We start from the raw sequence: 16,204 nt of genomic DNA, 5'->3' as shown, positions 1-16,204 counted from the left end.
AACTTGAGAACCACCTGACCCAGAATGTTGAAACTTCATAGGATGATTGGTCATGCAGAGGAGATGACCCCTATTTATTTTAGGGTCACTCTATTAAAGTTCAAGGTCACAGGAGGCTGAACTTGTAGTAACTTGAGAACCACCTGACCCAGAATGTTGAATGTTGAAACTTCATAGAATGATTGGACATGCAGACTAGATGACCCCTACTGATTTTGGGGTCTCTTGATCAAAGGTCAAGGTCACATGGGCCTGAACATGGAAAACAATTTCCATTCAGTAACTTGAGAACCACTTGACCTAGAATGTTGAAACTTAATAGGTTGATTGGTCATGCAGAGGAGATGACCCTTTTAGATTTTGGGGTCACTCTGTTAAAGGTCAAGGTCGCAGCAGATGGAAAATGGAAATCCATTTCCGGTTTATAACTTGAGAACCATTTGACCTAGAACCTTCAGACTTCATAGGGAGATAGGAATAACAGAGTAGGTGACCCCTAATGTTTTTGGGGGTCACTCCATCAAAGATCATGGTCACAGGGGGATGAACATAGAAAACTTTTTCAAATCAATAACTTGAGAACCACTTGACCCAGAATGTTGAAACTTAATAGGATAATTGGACATGTAGAGTAGATGACCCCAAATAAATTTTGGGTCACTTGATCAAAGGTCAAGGTCACAGGAGCCCGTCCATCCAATTCATAACTTGAGAACCACTAGGCCCAGAATGTTGAAACTTAGTGGGATGATTGGACATGCCAAGTAGGTGCAGCCAACCATCAGTGTCTCTTTGACTTTCACTCTTATTCCCTATTGACTTCTTGCATATACGACTATGCATTTGGGGAGACATGCGCTTTTTTACAGAAGCATCTTCTAGTTTACCTTGAATTACTAAAAATTGTGAAAATTCATTTCCAACATTATCCATATTTTATTAGCATAACATCTTAGACAAAATTGATAACCAAAGGCATACTCCCAGTCAGTCATGAGTTATAGGTGTTGAATTACTTTGAATTGTGAAAATTGACATCATCCGCTTTTCAGCTTAAAGTGTACTTTTCTAATGTTCACCAAACTTAGTCAGAATGTTTATGGGCATATTCTTTTGGCTCAAGTTCAATAATAAGCAGGATAGTCCTTGTCGCTCTTGAGTTATGGGCCTTGAATTAGTTGAAATAGTTAAACATATTTGGATAAGTGTTAAGACAGGTGGAAACATAATTGTTATATTTTGTATGAGGGTATAAAAAGGGATGAAAACATAACAGTTATATGTTTGCAGGGTATAAAGTCGGGTTGAATCAGTTGCTATATTTTGGATAAGGGTTTAAAGACAAATTTTATTTTACAGTTATTTGAGCAACAGCTTCAACAGATGAGAGCAACTTACCAACTGAATCAGGAAAAGCTGGAGTATAATTTTCAAGTTCTCAAGAAACGAGACGAGGAAAATACCATTACAAAGTCACAACAGAAGAGAAAAATAACAAGGTATGCATACATATTGATTTCTTAAATAATCATTTTGAATATTTCATTAGTAATGAATTGTGTACGAATGAACCAACACAACTGCATAGGAGATGTAATGGATATGGTGTGCAGATAGCATGAATAAGATAGGTAGGTTGGAAGTCAAGCCCCCTTTCTCCCCGCAAAAAATCACTTTCAATTTATTGTGCCTTCATTTTTCAGCACCCCCCACCCTGCCATATTACATCCTCCACTTGCAAACACACCCTAAAAAAGTTTCTTTAAATTTTACTCCCCCACCCCCAAACACACCCACACCCACCTTCCTCCCTGCCTGCGAGATTACATCATCCACACCCAAACATGACCCCCTATAAAAGTTCCTTTAATTTTTACTTTCATCTTCTCTGTTCTAAAACTTTAGGCCTATATTTCCATGCTTTGCGGAGCTCTTGTTTTATTAGCTCACCTGTCACATAGTGACAGGGTGAGCTTTTGTGATCGCCCTTTGTCCGTGGTCCGTCCGTCCGTCCGTCGGCCGTCCACAATTTCTTGTCTGCACGATAGAGGTTTCATTTATGATTTTATTTTAACCAGACTTGCACACAACTTGTATCACCATAAGATCTTGGTTCCTTTCTTGAACTGGCCAGATCCCATTATGGGTTCCAGAGTTATGGACCCTGAAAGGGCCAAAATTAGCTATTTTGACCTTGTCTGCACAATAGCAGCTTCATTTATGATTTGATTTTTACCAAACTTACACACAACTTGTATCACCATAAGATCTCGGTTCCTTTCTTGAATTGGCCAGATTCCATTATGGGTTCCAGAGTTATGGCCCCTGAAAGGGCCAAAATTAGCTATTTTGACCTTGTCTGCACAGTAGCAGCTTTATTTATGATTTGATTTTTACCAAACTGGCACACAAGTTGTATCACCATAAGATCTTGGTTCCTTTCTTGAACTGGCCAGATTCCTTTTTGGGTTCCAGAGTTATGGCCCCTGAAAGGGCCAAAATTAGCTATTTTGATCTTGTCTGCACAATAGCAGCTTCATTTATGATTTGATTTTAACCAAACTGGCATACAACTTGTATCACCATAAGATCTTGGTTCCTTTCTTGAACTGGTGAGATTCCATTATGGGTTCCAGAGTTATGGCCCCTGAAAGGGCCAAAATAAGCTATTTTGACCTTGTCTGTACAGTAGCAGCTTCATTTATGATTCAATTTTAACCAAACTTGCACACAACTTGTATCACCACAAGATCTTGGTTCCTTTCTTGAACTGGCCAGATTTCTTCATGGGTTCCAGAGTTATGGCCCCTTAAAGGTCCAAAATTGGCTATTTTGGCTTTTGCAGCCATATAGAGACTTCATTTATGGTTTTATTTGATACAAACTTCCAAAATAACTTCAACAACAATAATTCTTGGATTCCATGACAAATCAGATCCAAGCGTAGGTTCAGAGTTATTTTATATCTGATTACCTCCCCTGATTGTAATCAAAATGGATTTATATCAGTTAGTACTTATAGTACTTATTTGAAATTTCATTATTGTCATTAGTTAGACTGAGCCAATCAGGGTAGATAACTATGGACTGATTTTATGTCAAATTACCTCCCTTTATTTCAAATTAAAATGGGTATATCTCCGTAACTAATGAAGATACTGATCTGAAATTTCATTTATGTCAACAGATTTATTCGGCAGATCCTTCTTTTCTTCACTTACAATAATTTTTTTTTTTAATTACTTCCCTTTTACGTTACTATAAATAGCTTATTTTTAGTAACTTTTTTATTATTGGCCGTAGGGAAAAACCGAGACCACTTTTCTGTGGTACAACATGGATGGTACCTCCAATTTGTAGGTGTATTTTGACATATCTGTACCTTGTAAGAATTTTTTTTTTGTTTTTGATTAAATTTCTTCCCTTTGTTGTTAGTGTCCTTTGGACTTAGATATTTTTTCAGAGGACCTTCTTGTCCTCAAGTGCAATGATAACAGGTGAGCGATATTTTTTCAGAGGACCTTCTTGTCCTCAAGTGCAATGATAACAGGTGAGCGATATAGGGCCATCATGGCCCTCTTGTTAATTTTATTAGCAAACTGAATTGGTGGGAAATTGCCACACTTAGGACTTGTATGGCTCATTTATTGAAAGGGATACACCAGTATTCAGCTTTCTTATACATACAGGCCGCTAAACCGTTTGGCGTCATATAGCCTATACTGTGTTGGTGTGCCGTAAAACCCAAATAAATAAATATTCTAGCATAAAACTGCTGTTATTGTCACTTTTCGGGGGTGTTTTAACAGGAGAGAAAACGTGTGTTAACAAGGAGATTCTCGCGCTCGCGTGCTGTTATAACACCTTTTTATATATGCGCGTTCCGTGGCAAAGCGTAAACGCCATTCGGCCCCAAAACGGATAATTCAAAACGAAATGACGTCAACGTAAAAAACAGCTCAGACATTCCCGCGCATTTCGTGGAAATTTAATGACGTTGAATGACAATGTGTTCATTTATCAGTTTTTTACGTGTTTTATGCTAGAATAGCGTTAGCGCATGTTGATTTCGTGTTATAACATCTGCAGAATCCCTCGGGATACGTTGGTACCTTCGCCCTAACAGGCTCGGGCACCAACCAATCCCTCGGGATTCTGCAGATGTTATAACACGAAAAAACATGCGTTATCCCTACAAATAAATTGCAGAAAGTGTTGACTAAACATCTAGTGAATATTACAAAAACAGACACAATTTAAAAAATGTGGAATATGTTGCATAAAATAATAACAGAATAAAAGCAGAATTGATAAAACAACATTACATTGAACTTGAAAAACAATGGTCTAGCTGATTTCAAACAGTGGTAACATGCAAGAAAGTCAGAGAGCTTACCACTACACCGCCATGTCATTGTTTATTTATACAGGTCCTTTTAAAATTAATATAGACTTTTTCAGAATACAAATATTGCATAAAATAATGAAAATAGACAAATAATTAATGAGTGCCAGGTCTATACTTGTGGACAATATGTTAAGATATAAGGCTTTGTAATTGTTGTTATTTTTGTATTGTGTAGATTACAAGATGTACTGAATGGTCTGAGGATCAAGTGTGCCAAACAGGAGAAACAGTATCGCGATGAGAATGCCCAGTTACAGGAAGACTATAAGAGAATCACAGAACAGTTCCGTGATCTACAGAAAAAGTCCAGGTATAGAACTTTATTCACCTCCACATTATTGTGAATACAATGTTGAGTAATTACTACACCTTAAGTCATTCACCTCTACAATGTTGAGTAATTACTACACCTCAAGTCATTCAGCCCTACAATGTTGAGTAAATACTACACCTCAAGTCATTCACCCCTACAATGTTGAGTAATTACTACACCTCAAGTCATTCACCTCAAGTCATTCACCTCTACAATGTTGAGTAATTACTACACCTTGAGTGATTCACCACTACAGTGTTGAGTAATTACTACACCTCGAGTCATTCACTGCAAGTTATTCACCCCTACAATGTTGAGTAATTACAACACCTCAAGTCATTCACCTCTACAATGTTGAATAAGTCATTCACCTCTACAATGTTGAGTAATTACTTCATCTCAAGTAATTCACCTCTGCAATGTTGAGTGATTACTACACCTAAAGTCATTCACCTCTGCAGTGTTGAGTAATTACTACACCTAAAGTCCTTCACCCCTGCAGTGTTGAGTAATTACTACACCTAAAGTCATTCACCCCTGCAGTGTTGAGTAATTACTACACCTAAAGTCATTCACCTCTGCAAGTGTTGAGTAATTACTACACCTAAAGTCATTCACCCCTGCAGTGTTGAGTAATTACTACACCTAAAGTCATTCACCCCTGCAGTGTTGAGTAATTACTACACCTAAAGTCATTCACCCCTGCAGTGTTGAGTAATTACTACACCTAAAGTCATTCACCTCTACAATGTTGAGTAATTACTACACCTAAAGTCATTCACCTCAAGTCATTCACCTCTACAATGTTGAGTAATTACTACACCTAAAGTCATTCACCTCAAGTCATTCACCTCTACAATGTTGAGTAATTACTACACCTCAAGTCATTCACCTCTGCAGTGTTGGGTTATTACTACACCTAAAGTCATTCACCCCTGCAATGTTGAGTTATTACTACACCTAAAGTCATTCACCTCTACAATGTTGAGTAATTACTACACCTAAAGTCATTCACCTCTACAATGTTGAGTAATTACTACACCTCAAGTCATTCACCTCTACAGTGTTGAGTAATTATACACCTAAAGTCATTCACCACTATAACGTGGAGTAATTATACACCTAAAGTAATTCACCTCTACAATGTGGAGCAGTTATACACCTAAAGTCTATCATTTCTGCAATGTTGAGTAATTACTACACCTAAAGTCATTCACCTCTACAATGTTGAGTAATTACTACACCTAAAGTCATTCACCCCTGCAATGTTGAGTAATTACTACACCTCAAGTCATTCACCTCTACAATGTTGAGTAATTATACACCTAAAGTCATTCACCACTATAATGTGGAGTAATTATACACCTAAAGTAATTCACCTCTGCAATGTGGAGCAGTTATACACCTAAAGTCATTCATTTCTGCAATGTTGAGTAATTACTACACCTAAAGTCATTCACCTCTGCAATGTTGAGTAATTACTACACCTAAAGTCATTCACCCCTGCAATGTTGAGTAATTATACACCTCAAGTCATTCACCTCTACAATGTTGAGTTATTATACACCTAAAGTCATTCACCACTATAATGTGGAGCAGTTATACACCTAAAGTAATTCACCTCTGCAATGTGGAGCAGTTATACACCTAAAGTCATTCATTTCTGCAATGTTGAGTAATTACTACACCTAAAGTCATTCACCTCTGCAATGTTGAGTAATTACTACACCTAAAGTCATTCACCTCTGCAGTGTTGAGTAATTACTACACCTAAAGTCATTCACCTCTGCAATGTTGAGTAATTACTACACCTAAAGTCATTCACCTCTGCAGTGTTGAGTAATTACTACACCTAAAGTCATTCACCTCTGCAGTGTTGAGTAATTACTACACCTAAAGTCATTCACCTCTGCAGTGTTGAGTAATTACTACACCTAAAGTCATTCACCTCTACAATGTTGAGTAATTACTACACCTAAAGTCATTCACCTCTGCAATGTTGAGTAATTACTACACCTAAAGTCATTCACCCCTGCAATGTTGAGTAATTACTACACCTAAAGTCATTCACCTCTACAATGTTGAGTAATTACTACACCTAAAGTAATTCATCTCTACAATGTTGAGTAATTACTACACCTAAGTCATTCACCTCTACAAGTGATAATTACTACACCTCAAGTCACACCTCAAGTCATTCACCTCTACAATGTTGAGTAATTACTACACCTCAAGTCACATTCAATCTCTCTGCAATGTTGAGTAATTACTACACCTAAAGTCATTCACCTCTACAATGTTGAGTAATTACTACACCTAAAGTCATTCACCTCTACAATGTTGAGTAATTACTACACCTAAAGTCATTCACCTTCAATGTTGATAATTACTACACAAGTCATGCACCTGCAATGTTGAGTAATTACTACACCTAAAGTCATTCACCTCTACAATGTTGAGTAATTACTACACCAAAAGTAATTCATCTCTACAATGTTGAGTAATTACTACACCTAAAGTCATTCACCTCTACAATGTTGAGTAATTACTACACCAAAAGTAATTCATCTCTACAATGTTGAGTAATTACTACACCTAAAGTCATTCACCTCTACAATGTTGAGTAATTACTACACCTAAAGTAATTCATCTCTACAATGTTGAGTAATTACTACACCTAAAGTCATTCACCTCTACAATGTTGAGTAATTACTACACCTCAAGTCATTCACCTCAAGTCATTCACCTCTACAATGTTGAATAATTACTACATTTCAAGTCATTCACTTCAAGTCATTCACCTCTGCAATGTTGAGTAATTACTACACCTCAAGTCATGCACCTCTGCAATGTTGAGTAATTACTACACCTAAAGTCATTCACCTCTACAATGTTGAGTAATTACTACACCTAAAGTCATTCACCTCTGCAATGTTGAGTAATTACTACACCTAAAGTCATTCACCCCTGCAATGTTGAGTAATTACTACACCTAAAGTCATTCACCCCTGCAATGTTGAGTAATTACTACACCAAAAGTAATTCATCTCTACAATGTTGAGTAATTACTACACCTAAAGTCATTCACCTCTACAATGTTGAGTAATTACTACACCTAAAGTAATTCATCTCTACAATGTTGAGTAATTACTACACCTAAAGTCATTCACCTCTACAATGTTGGGTAATTACTACACCTGAAGTCATTCACCTCAAGTCATTCACCTCTACAATGTTGAGTAATTACTACACCTCAATTCATTCACTTCAAGTCATTCACCTCTGCAATGTTGAGTAATTACTACACCTCAAGTCATGCACCTCTGCAATGTTGAGTAATTACTACACCTAAAGTCATTCACCTCTACAATGTTGAGTAATTACTACACCTCAAGTCATTCACCTCAAGTCATTCACCTCTACAATGTTGAGTAATTACTACACCTCAAGTCATTCACTTCAAGTCATTCACCTCTGCAATGTTGAGTAATTACTACACCTCAAGTCATGCACCTCTGCAATGTTGAGTAATTACTACACCTAAAGTCATTCACCTCTACAATGTTGAGTAATTACTACACCTAAAGTCATTCACCTCTACAATGTTGAGTAATTACTACACCTAAAGTAATTCATCTCTACAATGTTGAGTAATTACTACACCTCAAGTCATTCACCTCTACAATGTTGAGTAATTATACACCTTAATATTTAGAAATTACTACATCTCAAGTCATTCACCTCTATAATGCTGAGTAGTTATTCACCACCACAGTATTAAGAAATTACTACAGCTCAAGTTATTTACCTCTACAATGTTGAGAAATTTGTTCACTTGCACAATACATGTATTGAGAAATTCATTCTCCTCTACAATGTTAAGAAATCTATTCACCTCCACAATATTGAGTCAAGTCATTTACCTTTAAAATGTTGATAAATTGATTCACTTTGGCAATTTTGAGAAATTTCTACATCTCAAATAATTCACTTACAATATTGAGAAATTTATTCACCTATGCAATATTGAGAAATTAGTACATTTCTAGCCATTTACCTCTGCAGTGTTGAGAAATTTATTAACCTCCATAATATTGAGAAATTGCTACATGTATCTCTAGTCATTATAGTAGTTTACCTGAAAAGCCAAAAAAATAACTGAAATACTTTTGAAAAGTGGCATTATCTGAATGGTTTAACTAATGCTAGTAAATAAACAAAAATCAATATTGTTTTGCAGACATTTTATGCAGGCGGACACGAATAAGTTCAGCGATGTATGGTGTATGAATGAAGAGGAACTGAAGGAAAGTGTTCTGAAAGTTCTTGAAGCAGACAAAATCATTCATACCCATCAGATGGGACTAGAGTGGGTGCAGCCAAACTTGTAAGATTTACTCATACTTTCATTAAAACTTTCTATTAAAAGTAAAAATAACTCAAGGAGTAACTGAAATATTTAATATGCTATTTCAAATAGTGGTTGATTCAAATAAACAACATCAGTCAGACAGGACTAAGGTAGAACTTCCTACCTACGTAGAGCTAACTTCACGCTACTAAGGTAGAACTACATCCCAATGTAGAGCCCTACGTAGAGCAAACTTCACGCTACTAAGGTAGAACTCCCTACCTACATAGAGCAAATTTCATGCTACTAAGGTAGAACTTCCTACCTACATAGAGCAAATTTCACGCCACTAAGGTAGAACTACATCCCAACTTAGAGCCCTACATAGAGCAAACTTCACACCACTAAAGTAGAATTTCCTACCTACGTAGAGCAAATTTCCCGCCACTAAGGTAGAACTACATCCTAACGTAGAGCCCTTAGCATAGAGCATACTTCGGTGGAACTTCCTACCTACGTAGAGCAAATTTCACGCCACTAAAGTAGAACTACATCCCAAAGTAGAGCCCTACATAGAGCAAATTTCATGCCACTAAGGTAGAACTACATCCCCACGTAGAGCCCTATGTAGAGCAAATTTCACGCCACTAAGAACTACATCCTTACGTAGAGCATACTTTACACCACTAAGGTAGAACTTCCTCCCTAGGTAGAGCTAACTTCACGCTACTAAGGTAGAACTTCCTCCCTAGGTAGAGCTAACTTCACGCTACTAAGGTAGAACTTCCTCCCTAGGTAGAGCTAACTTCACGCTACTAAGGTAGAACTTCCTACCTACGTAGAGCAAATTTCACGCCACTAAGGTAGAACTACATCCTAGGTAGAGCAAACTTCACACCACTGAGGTAGAACTACCTCCCTACGTAGATCAAATTTCACTCCGCTTAGCTAAGCTAGATATTTTCTTTCTATTTACACAAAATCTCGACAATCTCTCAACAACAAAATCATTTTAGTCAAGCAAGTGTTGTTCACTTTGAAGAAAATTCACAATTGATGAATAATGCTGCATTTCTCAAGCTTTTGAGAAGTTGATACTTGTATAAATTAACATAACATCAACTAATGTTTTTATTTATGTTTACTTTCATTATCAACATTAGAGATTATTATTTGCAGATTATTTATTGATAATGAGGGGCCATTGATGGAAGAGTCAACTAAGAAGTCTGGGGTGACAGCCCAGCAGGTTGTACAGGAAGTTCTTTCTGCAACTGGAGACAGACAGACAGGTAGAAATGGTTTACAATGTTACAGAGTTAAAGAACATTACTTACAAAATTAGTAGGATTTCTTTTACCTTTTGAAATGAAAGACCATCCTTTCTGTTTTTTAGCTTACAAGAGCACAAAGTGCGTAAGGTGAGCTATTGTGATCACTCACCGTCCACCCATACCTTGTCCTGCATGTCATCATTTTCTTCAGTCAACATCACCTTTGAAAGCATTTGCAGGAATTTGATGAAACTTGGCCTGAATGTGTCTTTGGTAGTCCTGTTCCAGCGTTGATCAAAAGGTTCTGTTTTGTTGCACAAAGAGGCTGTCACTACAAACTACAAATAGAAAAATCTTCAAATAACATTATTTCTTTAAAACTGCTGGTCTGATTTTAAAATGATTTCACGGGAATGAGCCTTTTATATTTTTCACAAACCAGGGCATACTGATTTAGCATCAAGCTTAGTTTCATATACAACTTTTTTATGCTATTGTCACCTGATATTGCTGTTCAGATTAAGCTGTTGCATTTACTAAAAACAGTCTTTAGTTATTGTGAAGAAAAAAATGGGGGACATAGAATTGAGCTGTGTCCTTGTCAGTCTGTTTGACCATCACACTTACTCTGCTATCTATCAATGGATTTTGAAATTACTGGGCACAAAATTAATGGTCCCCATAATGAGACGACTTGTCACACGGAAAACCCAGACCCCTAGCTCAGAGGTCAAGGTTACGCTTGGAGGTCAAATGTTCAGTGTCTGTTTTATGTCTGGTCCATAACTCATACACAAAGGGATTTCAAAATCAAAAAATGAATACTGATACATTTTTATGCCCCCACTTTTGGGGGTGGGGGGCATATAGATTTGCCCTTGTCCGTCCATCCTTCCGTCCATCCGAGAATTTTGTGTCGCGCCTAGCGCCAAAAGTATTTGACCTAGAGTCACAAAACTTTACAGGAATGTTGGTCAACATGTGTAGTTGTGCACCAGTGGTTTTGCGTCCGGATTCATTCAGTCATGTAGGAGTTATGGCCCCTGACTTAGTAAAAAATTGGTCATTTTAATGTTGTGTCGCACATAGCTCCAAAAGTATTTGACCTAGAGTCACCAAAGTTTACAGGAATGTTGGTCAGCATGTACAGTTGTGCACCTGGGGTTTCGCGTCCGGATTCATTCAGTCGTGTAGGAGTTATGGCCCCTGACTTAGTTAAATATTGGTCATTTTAATGTTGTGTCGTGAGTAGCTCCAAAATTATTTGACCTAGAGTCACCAAAGTTTACAGGAATGTCTGTCAGCATGTGCAGTTGTGCACCTGGGGTTTCGTGTCCGGATTCATTCAGTATTGTAGGAGTTATGGCCCCTGACCTAGGAAAAGAATTGTGTCCATTGTCATGAAGTGGGGGCATCTGTGTCCCATGGACACATTTCTAGTTTTATATATATATATAGTTATGACTGACAAACATATTTAGTATGTTGTCACTTTACTCGCATTAACTTGCAATATATTTTGTAAAAAATGTTGGTATGGGATGTTGGTAACGTTGTTACAATTTCTTGTCTTCAAATGTGTGCATATCATCAATGTAGGTTTATCATTAGATATTGTAACTTGATCTGCTAATTAAGGTTTATGTGAGGAAGCCATCCAGCTAGCTTACAGAAGGTCAGTGGTTCTACCCAGGTGCCTGCTCGTGGTGAAATAATGCACGAAGGAGCACCTGGGGTCTTCCTCCACCATCAAAGCTGGAAAGTGACCTACATGTATGAGTGTTGGTGCAACGTTAAGCCCAACAAAATAAAAAAATAAATAAGGTTTATCATTAAGTAACTTGACCTGCAAATGTTGAATATGTAACTTGATCTGCTGATATAGGGTTGTCATAATTAGCTCAACTATCAGAAGAATAGTCTGACCTATTCTACTCACCCTGGCGTCGGTGTGACACCTTTGTTAAAGTTTTGCAGGTAAGTATGTATAGCTGTCATTTAAAAGCATGTAGCTTTGAAACTTATTTTTTCTTTTTCTAGGTCAATAACCAACCTCACTGGGTCAAGTCTCAAAAAGTCTGGCAAAATTATGCCCCTGTTGGACTTGGAAATTCCTCGTTCAAGTTTTGCATGCAAGTTACTATCTCCAAAATAATGCTGATATTGAATTGAAACTACAAATTTTAGCTAATTGCATCAAGTCCCATAATTCTGACATGCATTTTGGCCAAATTTTGTCCCCTTTTAGACTTAGATTATCCTGGTTAAAGTTTTGCATGCATGTTACTATCTCAAAAAGTAATGCAAATATTGAATTGAAACTTCACATGTTTCTTCAGGCTTATAAAACTAGGTGATAGCATCAAGTCCCAAAATCTTACATGTATTTTGCAAAATTATGTCCCCTTTTGAACTTAAAAACTTCTGGTTAAAGTTTTGCATGAAGTTACTATTTCCAAAACAAATGCAGATACTGGATTGAAACTCTATAGATAGTGTAATATTTAGGGAAATATTCCTGCTACTGGGAAACAATTCGAATAGTCGAGCACAGGCTGTTTTACGGACAGTTCTTGTTTGATTTGTAAAATTAGGTATATTATCTGCAAATGATTTCAGGGAGCAGTCATGAGGAGGAAGACCAGTCTGAGACAGACAGTAACATCCCTGCTGATAGAAAACCAAAGAAGACTAGTATACTTGACAAAATATCTGCACAAACCATTAAACAGATTCTTGAACTCTTGTGTGATGAATCAGTGAGTTTTTTATTTATTGCATTGTAGTTAGGGATGCAGGTATTTTTATGCAGTATAATTGTAAATAATTGTAAATCAGTAACCCTTTTATCTTGTCGAGGTTGTGCATGCTATCAGTAGTGTTCTGTCTGATAGTTTTTACATAATAAAGAAGAAATAGAGCTTATACAGAAATATTAACTGCTGGGTGTAAATGACTATGTTTTAACCTGAACATCTATAGCATTATATTTATGGTTCATTATACCACTAAACATCTATAGCATTATAGTTATGGTTCTTTATACCACTAAACATCTATAGCATTATAGTTATGGTTCTTTATACTCACTAAACATCTATAGCATTATAGTTATGGTTCTTTATACTCACTAAACATCTATAGCATTATATTTATGGTTCTTTATACTCACTAAACATCTATGGCATTATAGTTATGGTTCTTTATACTCACTAAACATCTATGGCATTATAGTTATGGTTCTTTATACTCACTAAACATCTATGGCATTATAGTTATGGTTCTTTATACTCACTAAACATCTATGGCATTATAGTTATGGTTCTTTATACCACTAAACATCTATAGCATTATAGTTATGGTTCTTTATACTCACTAAACATCTATGGCATTATAGTTATGGTTCTTTATACTCACTAAACATCTATGGCATTATAGTTATGGTTCTTTATACCACTAAACATCTATGGCATTATAGTTATGGTTCTTTATACTCACTAAACATCTATAGCATTATAGTTATGGTTCTTTATACCACTAAACATCTATAGCATTATAGTTATGGTTCTTTATACTCACTAAACATCTATAGCATTATAGTTATGGTTCTTTATACTCACTAAACATCTATGGCATTATAGTTATGGTTCTTTATACTCACTAAACATCTATGGCATTATAGTTATGGTTCTTTATACTCACTAAACATCTATGGCATTATAGTTATGGTTCTTTATACTCACTAAACATCTATGGCATTATAGTTATGGTTCTTTATACCACTAAACATCTATGGCATTATAGTTATGGTTCTTTATACTCACTAAACATCTATAGCATTATAGTTATGGTTCTTTATACCACTAAACATCTATAGCATTATAGTTATGGTTCTTTATACCACTAAACATCTATAGCATTATAGTTATGGTTCTTTATACCACTAAACATCTATAGCATTATAGTTATGGTTCTTTATACTCACTAAACATCTATAGCATTATAGTTATGGTTCTTTATACTCACTAAACATCTATAGCATTATAGTTATGGTTCTTTATACTCACTAAACATCTATAGCATTATATTTATGGTTCTTTATACCACTAAACATCTATAGCATTATATTTATGGTTCTTTATACTCACTAAACATCTATAATGTGGTAATTTCTTTTAAAATTTACTGAAAATAAATTTGACTCCCACATTCTTTGATATGAACAGTATATAATGAAAAGTTTTAGATTTACACGGCACCACGGAATCCTGCCTTAACACAACATACAGGTGCAGAGAGGTGCTGACTGGCCACAATTCTGCATGGTTCATTCATTCCCATGCACTTTTTAGCTCACCTGAGCACAAAGTGCTTAGGGTGAGCAATTATGATCGTTCGGCGTCCATCCATCCACACTTTCCTTTAAACAATATCTCCTTAACCACCTTGTCAATTTTGATGAAACTTCACAGGGATGTTCTTTGGATGGTCTTCTTTAAAAATTGTTCAAAGAATTGAATTCCATTTAGAACTCTGGTTGCCATGGCAACCGAAAGGAAAAAACTTAAAAAATCCTCTTGTCCAAAACCACAGGTCCTAGGGCTTTGATATTTGATATGTAGCATCATCTAGTAGTCCTCTATCAAGATTATTCAAATTATCCCCCTAGGGTCAAATATGGCCCCCCTTAGGGGTCACATGTAGTATCATCTAGTGGTCCCCTAGCAAGACTGTCCAAATTATCTCCCTAGGGTCAAATATGGCCCCGTCCTAGGGGTCACATGGTTTATATAGACTTGTATACGGAAAAACTTTGAAAATCTTCTTGTCCAAAACCAAACGGCCAAGGGCTTTGATATTTAATATGTAGCATCAACTAGTAGTCCTATACCAAGATTGTTCAAATTATCCCCCTAGGGTCAAATATGGCCCTGCCCTGGAGGTCACATGGTTTATATAGACTTATATAGGGAAAACCATTGCCAATCAATAACTTGAGAACCACTTGACTCAGAATATTGAAACTTCGTAGGATGAAAACTGTGTGTTATTATTATGTCTCCCCCAGGAGATATATTGTTTTTGCCCTGTCCGTCCGTCCGTCCATCCGTCCATACGTCACACTTCATTTCCGAGCAATAACTGGAGAACCATTTGACCTAGAACCTTCAAACTTCATAGGGTTGTAGGGCTGCTGGAGTAGACGACCCCTATTGTTTTTGGGGTCACTCTGTCAAAGGTCAAGGTCACAGGGGCCTGAACATTGAAAACCATTTCCGATCAATAACTAGAGAACCACCTGACCCAGAATGTTGAAACTTCATATGATGATTGGTCATGAAGAGTAGATGACCCCTATTGATTTTGGGGTCACTCCGTCAAAGGTCAAGGTCACAGGGGCCTGAACATTGAAAACTATTTCTGATCAATAACTAGAGAACCACTTGACCCAGAATGTTGAAACTTCATAGGATGATTGGTCATGAAGAGTAGATGACCCCTATTGATTTTGGGGTCACTCCGTCAAAGGTCAAGGTCACAGGGGTCTGAACATTGAAAACCATTTCCGATCAGTAACTAGAGAACCACTTGACCCAGAATGTTGAAACTTCAAAGGATGATTGGTCATAAAGAGTAGATGACCCCTATCGATTTTGGGGTCACTCCATTAAAGGTCAAGGTCACAGGGGCCTGAACATTGAAAACCATTTCCGGTCTGTAACTTGAGAACCACTTGACCCAGAATGTTGAAACTTAATAGGATGATTGGACCTGCAGAGTAGATGACCCCTAATGATTTTTGGGTCACTCTGTGAAAGGTCAAGGTCACAGGGGCCTGAACATTGAAAACAATTTCC

The 16,204-nt window shown here is 36.8% G+C and overlaps 1 protein-coding gene across 1 annotated transcript in view; it reads left to right on the top strand.

Annotated features, from left to right (window-relative positions):
• The window catches only part of LOC128549523 (dynein regulatory complex protein 1-like), an 81,977-nt gene that overhangs the window by 33,948 nt on the left and 31,825 nt on the right, over nucleotides 1–16,204 (top strand). Inside the window, exons 8-12 of the mRNA XM_053526343.1 lie at nucleotides 1,360–1,499; nucleotides 4,584–4,718; nucleotides 8,962–9,108; nucleotides 10,252–10,364; nucleotides 12,966–13,105. Coding sequence (XP_053382318.1) covers nucleotides 1,360–1,499; nucleotides 4,584–4,718; nucleotides 8,962–9,108; nucleotides 10,252–10,364; nucleotides 12,966–13,105 — 675 coding nt within the window. The remainder of the gene's footprint in view (nucleotides 1–1,359; nucleotides 1,500–4,583; nucleotides 4,719–8,961; nucleotides 9,109–10,251; nucleotides 10,365–12,965; nucleotides 13,106–16,204) is intronic.

Source organism: Mercenaria mercenaria, chromosome 16, assembly GCF_021730395.1.
Source record: "Mercenaria mercenaria strain notata chromosome 16, MADL_Memer_1, whole genome shotgun sequence".
NCBI lineage: Eukaryota > Metazoa > Mollusca > Bivalvia > Venerida > Veneridae > Mercenaria > Mercenaria mercenaria.
Note: the sequence above shows the minus strand (reverse complement) of the source record. Positions and strands in the feature narration are given on the sequence as shown.